Source organism: Watersipora subatra, chromosome 1 (assembly GCF_963576615.1).
Source record: "Watersipora subatra chromosome 1, tzWatSuba1.1, whole genome shotgun sequence".
Classification (NCBI taxonomy): Eukaryota; Metazoa; Bryozoa; class Gymnolaemata; order Cheilostomatida; family Watersiporidae; genus Watersipora; species Watersipora subatra.
Window position 1 is genome coordinate 46,042,648 of NC_088708.1, and position 19,042 is coordinate 46,061,689.

Sequence of the window (19,042 nt, forward strand, 5' to 3'; positions counted from 1 at the left end):
ATAATTTTACATAGTAAATTTGTTTTCATATAAGCATTTACTTGCAGCATTTATTTAAAAGCTATCCTAGGTGACGAATAAATTGGCTTACAGTGTGAAGTCCTTGCTTCAACATATGACTAGCTTAGCATACAAAGCTAGTCTCAGAATAAACTAACTTCCTAGGTAGGAGTTTGACTGTACTTCTACTTGATATTGGCTAGACATTCTATGGGAAATTTAGAGTTGTGATCGTATCAAATTCAAATTAGATTTTATCAAAAAGTATAGATATTTTTCATCTGCATATAAGAGACAATCCTTGACAGGCTGTTTCTATAATCGTACATAATGAGTTTTTGCATTAACTGGGTAGCTTTAGTAGGTTGGTTGAAATAACATGGAATTAGATGCAGTAGATTAAAACAACAATATAATGCTAGGCCACATGGCTTGAATTTGATTGTCTATTGGCTTTTGATAAACGTTTTGTCAAACTTCACCAATGAAACTTTTGAAGAGTGATGCCAAATCCTGTTCAAGGTCAATACTTGCCATGAATGTCACCGCGATAGAGACTATTTTAAATTAGCAAATTAGCATTGAGTTGTAAGTTAACATGTTTGTAATAGTACCTGAAAAATAGCAATCCAAGCCCGAGCGATATTGTCAAAAGAAATAGCCTCGAGGAAGGGGTTTGGGCCATCCGGCCTGCATTCGGTATAGTACTGGTTGTAGTTCACGCAGGTACTGCTGTTTCCACTTTTATAATCTGGGTGCAGGACTTGAGGAGTGAATGGCTCAGTACATTCTATCTCATTCTCAATAGATGCTTGAATATCGTTACATGTCAGCATTCCGCTGCTGCCATTCATAGCGCATATAAACTCCAAGGAAGACCAGTCGCCAGTGTAGTAAGGACTGATTTCAAATGAACTGTAACAAATAATTTTTAACCGTAATACCTTTGCCCATACGTGTATGACCTATTACGTTCTCCAAACTTCTACTCACTGTACTCTGTACACAAAACTAACTGATACTGAAAAAAATTAATATTAAGCAATGAGAGATGGTTTCGGAGGGGATTTTGAAGACTATGTAAAATTAGTGGCATATATACATAAACCTTTGTTGGAAAATAGAATTGTTATTTATTATTTTATTTATTACTTATTTATTATTTACAACGTTGTCACTCATTGTGAATTTAGTCAATAGCCATAAATTATATATTAAATTAATCATCATTTTGTCTTGATTTCAAATATATAAACCAAAGAGCTGTAAAATTATGTTTTTGAATGATTATGTAGTCTAAATTCAGAACATTTAATGTTTTTAATGGTTGAAGATAACACCATGTACATATATGATCACACCATGTACATATATGATCACACCATATACAGGTATGATCACACCATGTACATATATGATCACACCATGTACCGATATGTTCACATCATGTACATATATGATCACACCATGTACAGATATGTTCACATCATGTACAGATATGATCACACCATGTACAGGTATGATCACACCAAGTACATATATGATCACACCATGTACATATGTGTTCACATCATGTACAGATATGATCACACCATGTACAGATATGTTCACATCATGTACAGATATGATCACACCATGTACAGATATGATCACACCTGTACAGATATGATCACACCATGTACAGATATGATCACACCATGTACAGATATGTTCACATCATGTACAGATATGATCACACCATGTACAGATATGATCACACCATGTACAGATATGTTCAGATCATGTACAGATATGATCACACCATGTACAGATATGATCACACCATGTACAGATATGATCACACGGTGTACAGATATGTTCACACCATGTACAGATATTATCACACCATGTACAGATATAATCACACCACATAAACTTTTATTTACTTATTTCAAGTCATATACATGTATGACTAGTAAATGAGAATTTTAGTTTTTTAACAGAGGAGCCCAGTTTATTTCGCACACGCACACATTTTATTTTGGCCTGTCTTGGTTGCAAACTACTTGAAACACGATATTGTAGACTTGTGCTAAAAATATAGTTATGCGCCCACTTATCTTCAAATCAACTTATAAAATTGGTGACATACCAAGTAAAATTTGAGCAAATATCTGTCTCATTATACAAGCTAATTTACGATTGATGACATCTAAAGTTTCGCGAAAGATTACAGTTTTGCTAATATTAAAAATGATGTTATTGGTTCTGTTACTAGAACAGTACTAAACAGTGCTTCATACCTTCTTTTGAGGTCTTAAACTCATGAACTTAAAGAAGACAATATAACTGGTGGAAGAAAATAAAAAGGTGATAGTTTTTTAGCATTAAAATGAGAAACAACCAAAAGCATGAGCAAAAATTTTTAAATCATATCTCTAAAGATTCCCCAAAGCAATTTGGTTACGAAAAATAAAGTGACTCTAATATGAACAAACAAAAACTGGAAACCAGTGAAGCTGATTTTAATAATTAACAATAATGAAAAAACATAAAATTTAATACAAAACTTACATATAAGTTATGTTAATTTATAAAGTTAGACTACATGTAGCTCTTATCTGTTATAGTGACCTCTAATGACGTATCACCTGTTTCCTGTATCCCCAATGTTACACTTCCACTCAACTGTCTTTAGAATACAAGCGATGATGTGGCAATAACCTTTTTTCATAGAATACAATTTAATCTAATCAATTCTAATCTAATTATTTAATATAATAGTAATTCTATTAATGTATTAAATAATTTTAATATATAAAATATTGTGTTCTACATTGTTTTACCTAATGCATTAGCTGTAATACTATATTTATCATTATGTTTTCTTGGCAGCGATATGAATTACAGTAGATGCTCCTATAACGTAAATAATCCGTTCTGAGAACATTTACGCTATAAGGATTTTACATTATACGAACAGTAAAATACATGTTAATTGCCTAATCCATTCTAAGATAATCTCAAACTCACCCTATTGGCCTTTTAAAAAGGAAAAACTAAACCAAACTTTTTAATTTAATGACTGCACAACAACTGTGGTATTATTGGTCTGTATCGACTATTCCTCTACTTTTCTTATCCCTTGGTTTAAGGTTAATGATTACGGTAATTCTATGTTAAGTTGATATATTAATACGAAGCTATACCTTTACATAAATTATATGTTAAGTGGAATTTACGTCGTAGGAAGTTTACGTTACAGGAACGTCTACTGTAATTGAAATACAGAGTGATCTTAAAAAATATTTGCTCCAACATATGATGAAAGCAGATATCAGAGCAGGTTAGCTTCAGATGTCAAAGCTTGGCTGAACATTGAATATAGAAACATGTACCAGTTAGTAACCAGTTAGTACAGAACATCAAAATAATAAGACTGAGGTGAAGGAGTATAAACTTAATCCAAGTGTATCCAGATTGACGGCAGCCAAAGAAATATGTATTGTTTTGCTATAACTCTCACAACACTCATCAATTATATTATATACAGATTTAGACATAGCAAGAGCCTGAATAGATATTTACTCTAGCGAGTGTGAGTAGATTCCTATGAAGCAGATAATACCAATTATGTTTTAAGTTCTGGTAGATTATGAATTACTCACATTTAGTTTGTTAAAACCGTGTTGTAACAAGATGAAAGTTTTCTATTATTTCTTAACAATTTTGCCTAATTGTAGACATTTTTCTGACTAAAACTGTCTTCTGCATGAACATTCCTTATTCTCCTGTAAATCTCACTGGGTTCACACCCTTTAGCTACCGCAAATTGAATAATTGATCTCTGTTGAATTTTTGAGCTTGTGTTTTGGTCAGCTTTGCTGGGAAAACTTAAAAAAATGTTTCTTGAATTTTTCTTACATGGCATGCTCTGCAGCGCATGCCTTGCTCAATACTGCCCCCTCCGTGCTCTAAATAATAACACCATATTATACTATATTTTGGTGGTAAATGAAAATGCTTGGTGAAGAAACTGATAAGCTTACACGTTACTAAGGTTTAAAGCTATAAGACAAGTGAGTCATCAGTAACGATTATATAAACTTTTAAAGAACTATTAGACTTTTGCTCATAATAGAACTCTTCTTATAAATAAATTCACCTTATTTATTGAATGGCCCTCGTATTTTACAAACTCCTGAAGAATGTGCCAGAGTGGATGGTTTTCTACCGATCACTTAAGAGCTTAAGCACGCCACAAGATCTAAGGTGTTCTTAAAAACACAACTCTTTGCATATGATCAACATCCATCAATAACACACTCGTACAATCCATATCTGAGTGTATTTTACAAGTGTTAGTACAGTTAGTATGGCTATGATCACTGGCATTATCATCACAGGATGTATTGTTACATAATGTTGTCTTCATGAAGTATAGCATACTACAGAATGTATGACAACAGCATCTTCGCTTTATACTGTGTATTGGTGGCTACTAAAGTGGCAACTAGTGTTGATAAGCATTATTTGAGAGGCTCAAGAGCTACCATACATGCGAAGACTGCATTTGGGGTTTTGATTCGAATGCATTCGTAAATTTAAGTTGAATAAAACAAGGAAGTAACTTTTCCATCCCGCCAACTCACTCAGCAATAGCCTTTCTCTCTGACAACTGCCTGTTACTTGCTACATCTCAACTACAGATGCTGAAATCTACTACAAATAATCATAATCTTTGCTATAATAAATGTCATGTCCGTCTGTCTGTTGGGAGGTTGCAAAAACCTCTGTTGCAAGGTTGAAAAAAGCTGCTTCCTATGAGATTCGAACTCACCACTACACTCTAACACCTGCATCAATAGCTCGCCTTCCACGGATTTAATATTATTGTGTATAAGCGAATTCAATATGCTTTATTGGCACCCTATAATCTATCACAGTATTTGAGACTGGGTAATAGTTAACATGACTTATTAAATAATCCGATGTTAGAGTTTCGGCAACCCTTAAAGTTTAGTACTGTCATTTTCATTTTCATTCAACTAAGAAGGGATCCTTCCTCAAAGCAAACACCTATTTAAGGATATTTTCTATCTAGCTAAACACTGCCATGAATATTATCATGAGTTGCCTATCCTTACTCTCAGTGCCAGTTTGACGAGATAGCCAAAGCATTCATTACGGTGTGTTGTTTTGTCAGCATCATCAAACTGGAACAAACGTCAATCATTTTGCGTTGTTCGATTGAACACGTTCTATGAATGACATTGATAAATTTATGGTTTGACTGAGTTTGTGCACTGCGTACACAACTGTGTAAGCATGTTTCTGGCCTACTCATCCATGTTTCTGGCCTACTCATCTACTAAAGAAGGTTATTTTATGAGTATGGAAATGTTGCATTTAGATAAATTGATTTAGCATGACTCGTAAAACACTGGCAATGTTGTTGCCAGATAATGTTGCATTTAACAACAATGATCACGCTACAATGAGAGAGCATATCACAGCATGCCCACAATTGCATATCCAGTAATGACATTTGCTTATCTCTGTATTTGTCATTTACAAAAGAGTACATTAGAATTCCCGCAGAGCCTCCCCATTGACATCTTTTTCTCTCTCTTTCCCTCTCTCTCCCTCTTTCCCTCTCTCTCCCTTTCTCTCTCTCTTTCTCTCTCCCCATTGCCCTTCCTTCTCTCCGCTTAACCACCTTGTTCAATCGTTCTACCTCTCCACTCATTCTTTCCCGCCTCATCCATCCATGATTTCTCTCTCGACTCTAATGCTATTTCACTACGATTTCCCAAGCACCCTATTGCAGCTATCACCAGTATTACAAAAAATGCTGGTGAGGGGAAAAGGAAGGGTATTTATTTTTACTATCATCATCACGAGTGAAAAGTGCCATCCGGGCATCAACAAAACAATCAAGCACACATCATTATTTGCTGGGGAACCCTTCCATGGCACACGTTTTTGCACACCAGTTAGCCAGCACGCACTGAAAGTATTTTGACAAAATATTTTTTTCTTACATGGCATGCTCTGCAGCACATGCCTTGCTCAATACTGCACTCTCCGTGTTCTAAGTAATAACATCATATTATACTATACTTTGGTAGTAAATGAAAATGCTTGGTGAAGAAACTGCTAAGCTTACATGTTACAAAGCTTTAAAGCTATAAGTTTCCCATTTTAATCAAGATATCAATTACAAGAACTTGTTCTACTTAGATGGACTTGCCTGTTATACTCAGCAATAGCGCTCTGTATAGAGTTGTTTATGCTGTCTGGCATGTAACACCGCTGCCGGAGCATTCCTGCCCAGAGCTGCACACCGAGTATTCCGAATATGAAGAATACGAAGAAGCAGATAAGCAGCACATTACCAAGCATCGGCAGCGTGTCTAACAGGAGCATAACGAGAATTCGGAGATCTGGAAAAAAGATCAAGTGTAATACATTACATAGATAATGTAAACAGGCCTATCATATGAACTGTATCAAGTTGATTCTTAACTCCATTCTGTTAGAACTTACTTCAATGGCTGTCCAAGCATACAGGAAGTTATGTTCACATACAAATATATGAAAACTATACCTATAACAAAAGGCTTAGCATAAAATTCATCCAGATTAAGGTTATCACAATGATATGTTTTTATTGACTAATAAGATTTGTTATCAACCAGGCCGTATATTTACAACGTTGAAATGGTGAATGTCCCTTTTAAACAGCTACTTCAACGGTATCATTCAGTACGGCAAACTACGAAATTTAAGAACAGTAAAACTTTTTTACGTATATTTGTTACATTTACACGAATTTTAACCTACCAGATGTGCTCCTTTACTGATAGGATTCTACCTTTAAACTGATGGCAGAATCGGTTAATTATTGGTGAACTAAGAAAATTGGAAAAAATTAAATTCTTAAAATGTCGATAACTGATTATAAATCTCTTTTAAAACATTAGGAATGTTCAACATTAATTTTAATTCAGCAATGTGACTCTGCGCACAGAAGAATCTCGAGCGTAGTGTAAAGGAGTACCAAAAGTTAGCACCAACAATAGAACTCGGCACAAACCTCCTATAACTAAAAAATCATATTTCTCTTTCCAATACTTATGCAATATGTAGACAGATTTTACTGTTAGACTCGGCAGAAAGCATGGATAACTTTAATTTATTCCAAATGGTTCATTTCACGCTTGCATTCCACGTAACATCTGGTGGAAATATCAACGCTATTTGATCTTTTGTGTACAAAAATTAGTCAAATGGAAACCAAGCCGTAATGTGTAGCACTTACTATGGCAACAGTATTATAAGTAATTTTACTGAATTTTACAGGCAGGTTCAGATTGGCAAAGTAGAGGTAAAAGTCTAGACTAAAGAAGCATGTTTGTATCATACGAAAAGCAAAAGTTTATATTACATTCTATTTGTTTTCAATCAGTATCACACTCATTCGAATAGCGACCAATGTGAAACAGCCTTGAACATGAGGTGTTAAATCAATAATTCGTGTAAGTCAGACCTCAACTTTTAAATGACAGAATTCAGGAAGGAGAACTCAAATCACTTTTTTTGCTTAATATTTCGAGAATAGCTCCGACTTTCGTCAAGACTAGACTAATTCGCTTGCACTTCTTTGAAAAAAATATAAATCAGTGTTTGGTAATGTCGAAATAGTGTTATTCATACCATACAACCAAAACTATATATAAACACACAATAATAACTTTTGGTTGGCGGGCTGTGCTGAAACAGTTGCAATCGGGCCAATGCGGTCACTGAGAACTCGTTCAATAAAATTTGATACGACCTTGATAAAAGAGAACAAGGTTGTTGTTAGATCTGGGTTGAACCTGACAGATGAAATCACAGTAAAACTTGCCAAACAAGGCTGACCTCATTACATGTAAAACCTATTACCTTACTGAACTCACAGCTGACCTTGCGGTATAAAACCCTATGAACTCATTCGCACCGCCATTTCCAGGCGATTAGCTCCAACTGCCGCTCATTTTTCAGAAAGTTGCCGTAATTCAAATTACTACTACAGGAGACAGACCTGAGATAATTTACTCATTCAAGTTTCGCAAGAACCAGCCAAGTCTCCTCTTTCAAATGATTATACATTAATGTAGACAAGTCATATCCCTTTTATGTAGATCCGTACCTCAAAAAAGGTAGTTTCAGGAAATTTCCGATTTTGAAAAAATTGTTATTTGCTGAAACCAAGTTAGATTTGTACCATAAGAATTGTAAAATATACAAAGTTTGACTAAAACCATATATTTATTACATACAATCCATAGTTATGAATACTATGTATACATATGCAGTTGGTCGTGAACATGAAAATCATGAAACTCTAATTTCGAACATTTCCTCGCGAGTATCATCTTTCAAACAAACACATAGCAAATCTATATGGCAATATGACGCAAATAAAATGTCATGAAAATGTTTCAAATAATAAAAATATGTTCATTAACTCTGTTTTTGATTTTTCAGACTTCATAGACAGCTCTAAGAATCAATATGATCCTATCAAAACTGAATGATAACGTTAGTCTGATTACGGCTGACAGCCTGAAAAGCGCATTTTTATTCGAGCATAACGGTTCAAATTGGCAAAATTAAAAGTTAATAATAACTTTGAAACATTACAAATAATGATTTAATTTGATTTATGCAATCTTTCAATGTCTTACCACTTCTGAATCTGCATATTTACTTCTGAAGTTGAAAAACATTGATCGCGAATAATAAAATTTTAAGTCGGCGTGATGATTTCCGGTTTTGGCAGAATTTGAGATGGGTGTACTAATTTAGTTATAACTTTTACCAGAGACGTCATTGAGGCATATTTTAAAGTTTGTCTGATTGGCCAGAAATTTTTCTTTCTAACCATCAAAAATACTTTTTTTAAATTTAAAGATAACAATGCAAGGAGTTGGTAGATTTCAGACGCGAGTTAACTCGCGTTAGGTGCCTAGCAACGTTATAAATATGCGAGTTAACTCGCACCGCGTGCGAATGAGTTAAGTGAGGTCGTAATTGACATTGGTTGCTTGTTGAGTTCGACAGACTCGAAAGACGATGCCAGATCTAAAGGCTGGTTCACACTATATCACCGTAGGTCGGTGTTGTCCTCTTTCTGATTATTTGTCGACTATTTGCACCGTAAACCGAAGGTATCGTTGATGCAATGTGAACACGTCGAATTAGATAGCAGCTGTAAAACTTTTCCGATAGTTCGCCAAACATCTACGATGGCCTGTGCAAAATGATCGGTTGCCGGCGTTAGGCTAATATATATTTTCTTCTATGACAGTTGCTGCGGGACTAGTATTTCATCATTTCCGCGAGCGCGTTGTATAATGAGAACGATACGACGCAGACTATTCGCCGATGTAAACATTTCTGATAGTTTGTGATTAGGGTTTGTGATGGTTTGAATATTGTTATTACAGACGACCACCAATGTATTGTGGGATTAATGCCTATATACAACGATATAGTGTGAACTAATATTTAGCTTGAGAGAATAAGTGAAACGTTGGACAATTGCTTGAAAAGAGCGCAACTTACTTGGAATTCTATTGATTGCTCTCAGAGGTCGAAGCACTCGAATGGTTCTAATTGCAGAAAGATTTATCTCACCATTGTCGAGACCATACTCCGCAGCTCTGAAGAATATGAAAATAAAAAGTCAGAGAAAAAGTGAAATACCAAAATGCAAACTAAAAGAGGAAACAAGACAGAGGAGATAGGTCAAGGAGATATGACGTGGTGTAAAGAGAGCTGGGTAGGTGTAGATAGGTTAGAATCTAACTGAGCAATACAGAAAGATTTGCTATATGGCATGCTAAAAGGCTGTGAGAATATGTTGAGAAGATACAATTATTGTAAAACCTCTAATTCAGGGGTGTCCAAACTTTTTGCAAAGGGGGCCAGATTTGGTGTGTTAAAAATTTAGGGGGCCGACCTTGACGGACATTTTTTACATATAACTGCAATTAATTTAAATAAATTTTACCGAGCCAATCTGTGTTTCAAATTTGCTTTTTTATTTTAATTTCAGCTATCTTAAGCATGTGCTTTGGTTCGTTTGAAACACGCATATCAAAATTGCATTGATATTATAATTGAAATTTAATAATCACTTAACTTCACTTTTTTAACACTCACTTTTTTGTAACAGTTGATCAGAAGTAATTGTACTCTTGGGTACAAATTACATTTGAAACGTGAAACAATAAGTTTAATATTTATAGAATTTTTAAACACAATTACAGAACAATGAACAAGCAATAGGCATATTAACAAGTGCAGGGCTTATTTAAAATATGACAGTAAGTATAAATGTTGAATGGATTTTTAAATGTGTAACAGCGCTTCTGCCCAATTTATTAGCCCTTTTAACCCTGGTCGTTTTCGTCAATGGTGTCAGTAACCCCAAGCAATCTGTCCAACGATCCTAAGTTTTTAAACTTTTATTAAATATAACTAAACATGCTCATAATACAATGATATTTGGTAAAACATTAATAAAAAAGTTGAGCAACCCACAGCAAATGTCATCAAACAAAAAAACAAACAGTGCGTCACCATTATTCAGGCCAAAACTATAAAAGTTTGTATGATTTAAAAAAAAAACTAGTAAAAATATTTACAGTAGCATCATATCTATTGAGCACATGCTCATCATTATTTCATGACTCGAAATATAGTGGAAAATTATAGTTAGTATCATAAAATTCATTATTTGCATCCCAATCATTTATGACCTACCAACAAACGAGTCGTATCAATTTTTTCGCGATATCGTTCTCATAAAAATTGTTATTAAATCGAAGGAAGTGAACATATTTGAAAACTGTTACAAATGGATGAGACGTTTCTGGTCAAACATCCTGTGCAAGAGTTAATCTGATTGGTTTACTTTGTTACTTAGAAACTGCTTTTGTAAACAAAGCCATGTGTATGCCAGAATTCCAGCCGTTAGGGATGTTGACACGCCCTACGCAATGCTGAAAAATCAGCCGTTATGGTTCAAAGAGTTAATTCTACAGGCGGGCCAGACGTTATTGATTTTATGACAGAGACTGCAGGCCGGATGACAATTGACCCCGGGCCGCATTTGGCCTGCGGCCAGACTTTGGACATGTCTGCTCTAATTGAATGCCACCTCTATTTGAACGCCACCTCTATTTGACCACCACTACGAGAAAAGGGTTGAAAAATAGAGCGCCACCCTCTATTTGAACGCCGCTTCCATTTGACCGCCACTTTGACTATCTTTGATCTTTAAGAACCCATAATATCAAGTGATCAGCAAAAAACTGTCTACAAAATCGTATTTATAATGAATCGTTTACATTAATAACAAACAATCAATTCTCTCATTGTCCAACTCCAACGCTTTTTTTTCGTTAAAACTTTGAAAGCAGCATCATAGAAATAATCAATAACGATTTCAGACTATTAGCAATTCCTCGTTTAATGCGGTCTTGATACTGCGAAGTACATGTACCTAAATAAAAAACAGTTTAAATTTACATTGTTAAATAAACTTTTAAAAGCAACACCATAGATATAATTAATATCTGTCTTAGGCTAATAGTACATGTAGTTCCTTGTTTAACGTGGTCTTTCTATTGCGAAGTAGCCTATAGATATAAAAAACGGTTTAAATTTACGATGGTAGATGAACTTTCAAAGCAATGCTATAGAAATAATTAGACTGTCTTAGGCTAATAGTAGTTCTTTGTTAAACGCAGTCTTAATACTTCAAAGAGCTTGCATATAAAAACGGTTTGAAAGTTTTGGGTCAAAGGTTACATTTAGCGAACAAACTTTAAAGGTTGACTTGCAACAAAATTCACATTACAGCTATTTGGTACCAAAAGATTCACCACGTCTTACGCTGCTGTGTTCTAGGTGCAAAATATGTGGAAATGCTATTACAAGCTCTTAAAAGCTCAAAAACGAACAGTTAACCGCCTCCATCACGAAACCGCCGTAGATTGGAATCTTAACACTATCTTAACACTTCTTAACACCACATCTTAAGGCTATCTTAACACGGCTTACAATGGATCAATACTCATAACTCGCTCCACCAGAAAAAGAGCAAAATATAGGCGACATTAGCGTTGCCCGTAATAGGGCTGAATCTATCTTTCGAAAATTCTGACGAGCCATGAAAAATACACCGCCAACCTCTATTAGAACGCCGCCTCCAATTGACCGCCACTACAGCGGAAGGGTTGAAAAATAGAGCGTCATGGCGTTCAATTAGAGGTTTTACAGTACATGATATATAGTGTTATAAACCAAACTAACAGATCTAGAGTTCTGAGATATATAGAGTTATAAAGAATACTGGTAAATATAAAACATAGATTATAGCCTTGAATAATGGAGGAAGATCTACAATGCGTTGATAGATATAAAAAAGATCTGAAGGAAAGTTCTAGAAGATAGAGAGCTGAAGAAGGTAAAGACAGACATAAGAACGGATATAGAGTATGAAGGAAACAGCTCGGAGATAGACAGTACTATGAGGTATAAAAAGCCTCAAAAGGTAATGAGAGATATTTAGAGTTGGCAAAGATGCTGACAGAGGTGGATAGACGTAGACAATGCTTAGAAATAGAGTTGCAAGAAATCTGAAAAGGTGGAAATATATGGAGATGAAAAGAGAATTTTGATAATTAGTGGGTTGCTTATTGCTCCTTTGCTCAATACCGACAAGTAACTGTCAGTATTGAGTACGTGTACTCAATACTGACAAATAGCTGTCAGTATTGAGTACATGTACTTGATTGTATTTGAGTGCTTCAACTAGAATAAAAGAGATTTTACAATTAAAACTGCCACCGATATCAGCTATTCTGTCAGCGGATGTTAGTCACACAAACCCGCATACCTAGAGCAATGTAATAATGAATAAAAGTGCACCAGATATCCAGCTTCTCTTGGTCACTCGGTTATTTACGATTATTTATAGGCAAGACGACTTTTCTTACAATACCCTTGAGAATAAATCAACCCAAGGAACCCGGCAGCTCACTCCACATCTTCGGGTACAAGTAATCAGCTAGTCACTTTGAGCATGCCAGTAAACACTAATGAACCCTCACAAACAGCATAAGCGTGTTTAGTAGTGTGTTCGGGTTAATATGTGGCAGAACTGCCAACTTAATAACAGGGTTTAAACAGATGAGCAGTATTTAGGGATCAGGAGCTTTAGGTGAGTAAATGAAACACTAGAAAAAGAGCAATACGGTATCTGAGTTGCAACACACGATTAAACTTTGTGTACTGACATGCCTGCCCTCTGAGATTCATTGTCTGTCTGTTTGTTAGTAATTATTACTGCGAATTTAAAATAAATAACATAAAAAGCAATATCAGTCAATTGTGACCCGAAAGTTAACTTGTATTCCTAACAGCTAGTATAGTATGTAATCAGTTCAACTATACTCATCTTTGTGTATACTGTTGTTGCTAACAAGCCTGACACAGACGAAGTAATACGTTTCTACAAACTTACTGCGCATAAAATGAAAAAGTGTGTGAAAAATAAAACTCAATGAAGACCTGTGCCTATCGGTGAAAGAAAAAAATCTGTGGTTATAACTTTTTCAAGCAAACCACCAGCGATGCTTTAATACTTTCTTACATCAGTGCCTAAGAGTGTGACATCAAAGGCCTAATCACCCTTGTGTAAAATTTAACTGATTTCTACATCTTGGAACTAAATTTATACGTTTTAAACAATAGCAGCCAAAATAATAAGGTAAACAAGATCAAACCGATCAAATACAAGTCATTTATTATATTATTTAGCGGAGGAAGCAGAAATAACAGAAAAATGGGATCGTTTTAGTTATTTAAGAATTTTGCAGTGAGAAACTCATCAGATTAAAAACGTCCATTTTGCTGTCGAGCTGGTTTTTGTCGGAACTTTACTGCCATTTCATTTAGCAGATGCACAGAAAACACTCGCCATGCATTGCATTTTTATCTCTACGTTTCACCAGATCCTGAGCACACTCCTATTGCGCTTATTACTCACTTCATCTTACAACTCTGTAGGCATACTTTACTGCCAACTAGTATTTTATAGACTGTTCTTACAATTTAACTTTGATGCGGACAGTGAACACAAAGAGAGCTGTCAGACATGTCAGTACACAGGGCAGGATAGCAACAAGAAAACACAAAGCCGGTCTTACATTTCTGCAGTAAGCTCTGCAGTGCTGGAATACAAAACATGCATGGAGTTGTCATGGGAGATGATCACAGTAAGATCAATGATAGCTTTTGAGCTAGTAGAATGCTTAAGTTATATGGCAAAAGGTAAATAGGATTAATGGCAATGTGCCAACTGATGCAGGATGACGCAGCGCCAGTAGTTTTTCTTGCCGCTTGTTTCACTAGAGCCAATATTCAAAGTTTGCATTGTTTTGTTGTATCAAAAATTGCATATAAAATTATTAACTAGATAAGGTCATCAGCAACTGATGAGCTTATCTAGCTTATCGACAAGCTATGCTATTGCGTATTATGGGCTTCATCACTCTTCCAGCTTTTTTCTTTTGCTTAACTAATTTGGTTGATGAAAATAAATCACAAATCACAAATCAGCAACTGTAAGCAGATAAAAACATGTAGCTGCTGAGTAGTCTCCACTTACCCCGCCAAGATGATAAATAAGTCCAGCCTGTTCCAGGCCTCGGCAATGTAGCCCTTTTTTCCAAAAAATCCCATGGCAGTCACTTTTATAAGCATTTCAATCAGGAAGAAAGCATAGATAACGTGGTCGAAGACCGCGAGCACCCTGCACCTTGTGTCAGTACAACCATCAGCATCCTTGCATGGCTGGTACATGCCCAATGTGAGGCAGTTGAGAAGAATAATCAAAATGACAACTCTCTCAAACCATGTGTGCTAGAGTTAAGGAAAACTCTAAACCAACAGAAGAGCACATTTGTTGCTATAGTCAACTAAAGTTCTAAAGGATGTGGCGCAGAAAGTAATATGCTGTGAGACACGCTGGAACCACAGCATCATGTTGATACGCAAACATTTAAACAGATGTAAATGGAGCAGTAGGGTTGAGTGTCTATCCTCGGCTACACAGCGTCTGCTAGCTCACCCACTCTATAATATTTATAGGTATTTTATACAAAAAATACTCACCTTTTTACGGTGGCAATGGAAGCGAACTTAACATTTGATAGTTATAATAAACAAAAGGGGATTTTATCAAAGTAAGACCATTTCAGATGCACTGCATGAACCAGAGGGCCCATTATGCTTTTGAGTAAAACAATTTTAGCCACAGGATTTTACGTATTCTTTGTAAATTTTACTGAAAGTGCGTCAACAATGCAACTTTGGAGTCACAATAAAACCTCTATTTAAGCGCTACCTTTATTTGAACGCCACCTCTAATAGAACGCGGCGCTAGAAGGGTTTGAAAAATACAGCACTGTGAAGCTTAAATAGATATTTTATGGTAGTTATTTTGATGTTGGCAGCAATAAGGAGATTGGCAAAACTCCAAAACTGCAAAACTAGTTGCTGACTGTAACTGTGATGGTCATTAAGTTTGAGGTTTGATTCGGTCATTAGTACTTTTAAACTATTAAAGTGAAGCTATCAACAAGGCACAGACATCTTAGTTTTTATTGGAAGATTATGATACACCTCATAGCCGAGGTGTGACAGCATCGCTGTCTATGCATTTTAAAATAGTTATGAGGTAAGCAACTTTATTTTATTAAGGGTAATGAATTATGATTGTTCTGAATTGAAAGCGAGAAAGTGTGTCTATAATAAACGCAAATTACTGTCATCACATTGTAGCTATGCAGTCGACTATTGATTCAGGTAACTGAAAACATTCTACAGACAACAAACTATAACCCTTTTGTTTTTTTTTATATCTGAAGCCTTCAGAAAGCTTTGATTCACTATGTTTCTATGACGCTGATGATGCGCAAGTTTGCATCATTCACAAGTTGGAAACAGCAAAAATCTACAAGTCAAGCAGATTTTTTACTCACAAATCATTACTGAATGTTTCATGCTTGCGAATGATGGAAACAGCACCTGCAAATGATGTGCAATAAAATTCTGCACCAGTTACTCCATTTTAAACATTTTGCACATTTTCAATGATTTAGTTAAATGAGAATCATTCCAATTTCGGTTTGGCGCGACAGGAGTGTGTCACTGTGACCTCTAGAGTAAAAATTATTATTTTTTTAACAAAATGCTCGTGTTAATCCACATCACGCAAATGTTCATTGAAATACTTATCGCAGGCTAAAGGCTGGTCCACACTCTATCTCTGTACGTTGGCGTTTTTTTTTTGTGTTCATCGTTGATTATGTGAACCGTAAACTGAAGGCATCGAGGAAGCAACACGGATATGTAGGGAAAGTTTGCAACTGTCAAACTTTTCTGATATTTTGCCGAGCATCAACAACTGCCTTTACAATATGAACCATTTTGTCAATAGTAATTCGCAGTCGCTATTGCCATGCTTCAAAAGGCAGCAAAGTCTATTGTTCCCTGATAATTTTACGTTTTTATCAAATATGTTGGCATATCACACAAATAACTCCGACTAGATTTCCCATATTTTGTTTCACCGTTAATATAAAAATGGCTCATTTTTTTAAATGTTTTGCAAAAAGGTAAGTAGTAATTCTATCATTTTAAAATTTGGTTGAATATAAAACAATATATGAATTACTACTTTATAAAGTGGATAAAGTCTTCAAGGTCCATATTCTCACTATAGAGGGCGTCAATGTTACCTGTCGAATTCATATGAAAAGCAGATAAAGATGTTATTCTTATTATAAATCACCAGAAGCATGCAAACTCATAAACCTGTCTACAATCAGACAGGAACGACAGAACTTGATAGGTGCACAAATTAACAAAAAACAAACACAAAAATGTTACAGCCAGAAAACTAACGCAAAACATAGTTAGAACCTAAACTGCAGACACATTCCTCAGAAGCTATTGGTGCAACACTAGAGACAAATAAATTTCATGTTTGATTACCGTTAATGCAAGAGGCTGGACAACTGTTCATTCTACACACAACCAAGGTTACCTCTGGATGCTTTGTAGTCTGTGTACAAATATGACAAAAAAGTGTGACTTCTCGAGAAAAGGATATGGTGAAGTGATGAGGTAGAGGCATGTCAACCGTAAGCGGTTAGTCTGTGGTAGGCAGCGGAACACTGTTTTTTCAAAACCTGGGTATGGAACCTCCGCCGTTGGTATCATATCATCATCTCCTTGCTCAGACCTCTCTGAGCACGCCGTCTCGCTATCATCCATCGGCTCATTCTCAACAAAAAGCTGACTTTCGGTGTGACTTTCAGAGGGTTGCGGACTGTGTATATCGTTGCAGGTAGACCGATGTTCAGTGACGCTGACTGGTTCACAAGCTGCCGGGTCTAACATTACTTTGTTATGGTCAAGTTGAGAAACTGTAACCTCTCAATCATTGGTGACGGTCAGGCTCAACAATGTGTGCTCTCCACGCTGCAAATAGAAAATATAATCCATGTTTCTATTGTACAGATGATGAGGACTTGGAGTTGTACACACGTTGCCGGACGATAGCAGTTTTAATGCACATTCACATGTTGCGGATTAACATAGTAGCTTTGGTAAAAGATAAGGAACTCTATGCCAGGAGTCATAGGAGGGCACTCCTGTCTTGCTCAACAGCAGACTTTCGGATTAGTAATGACTTAAGCGTGAAAAATTCTGAAACCCTTGGAACCCTAACGGCCGCTTTTGTGGCCTTACGTATGGTGTGTCAGAAACCCTAGAGGCCGGAAAACCGGCCTTGGCATGACTCTGTTTACAGTCGCCGTTTCTAAGCAACAACGCAAGCCAATCTGTTTAATCTTTGCATAAAACGAAAGCCTGGGAATTTTTACATCCATTTTTACCATTTTCAAAGATATTTACCGACTTCCTCCATTATAATAACAAATGTTTGTTAGGACGGTATCGCAAAAAAAAATCGATGTGGCTCATTCGTTGGTAGGTAATAAATTTATGATTATGACGCAAATAATGAGTTTTATTATATTAACTATATTTTTCTAGTATATTTAAAGTCATTAAATGATGATGAACATGTGTTCGGTGGATTGGATGGATGTTTTTACAAGTGTATAAAGTTTTTCGAACTTTTTTAGTTTTAGCCTGAATAATGGTGAAGTACTGTTTTTTCTGTTTGATGACATTTGCTGTGGGTTGCCCAACTTTTTTCACTAGTGTTTTACCAAATATCACTGTATTATGAGCCCGTTTAGATATATTTAATAAATGTTTAAAAACTTCGGATCGTTGGACAAATTGCCCAAGGTTACAGACACGCGCTGACAAAAACGGCCAGGGTTCACAGGGTTAAAATGAAATAGCATTAAGAAAAGGCATTTTCTTAATGCATCATTAGCAGATGTCATGGCTATCTTTTACAAGTATGAAACATTCACTAAAAATTTGTGAATTCTAAAACTCGCTTGGATTGCAGGTTTTTACTGTTTCTATCATGCAAATGATGCGAACTTACGGATTAAATGTAGCATGTTTACTGTGATGTCCTAGTAACAACATTAGTTCATAATTTGCTATTTCACGATTGGTTACAGAAGTTATAACTTGCTAGCTTCATGGTAACAATTAAAACTTTTTAATTTGTGAAAAATCATTGAATTTGAACTTAACAGACATCTGTTTGCAGCGTAATACGTATGTATCCAATAGATCAAATATGTGGGGCCTGTTTAGTTGTTGGCTTATAAATTAGAGAATGTGCGCTTACATGCAGGGCAGTTTGCAGTCTGCCAATAACGGTTTTTTCCCGGCGATCAACAAAATTATTAAAATCTTACATGTAGTGAATAAAGGTCTATAAAATTTCTCAAAATACTACTCCTATAGTAAACGCCGCACGTTCCGGCTTGGTTTCAGCTTTTGA

General features: G+C 35.6%; 1 protein-coding gene across 1 annotated transcript in view; it reads right to left on the reverse strand.

Moving 5' to 3' along the window:
* The window catches only part of LOC137388251 (voltage-dependent T-type calcium channel subunit alpha-1G-like), a 75,371-nt gene extending 57,863 nt beyond the window's left edge, over positions 1 to 17,508 (reverse strand). The window contains exons 1-5 of the mRNA XM_068074751.1: positions 17,219 to 17,508; positions 14,711 to 14,959; positions 9,595 to 9,692; positions 6,242 to 6,425; positions 615 to 900 (exon numbers count right to left, since the gene is read on the reverse strand). Coding sequence (XP_067930852.1) covers positions 615 to 900; positions 6,242 to 6,425; positions 9,595 to 9,692; positions 14,711 to 14,959; positions 17,219 to 17,508 — 1,107 coding nt within the window. The remainder of the gene's footprint in view (positions 1 to 614; positions 901 to 6,241; positions 6,426 to 9,594; positions 9,693 to 14,710; positions 14,960 to 17,218) is intronic.
* Positions 17,509 to 19,042: the final 1,534 nt, after the last annotated feature.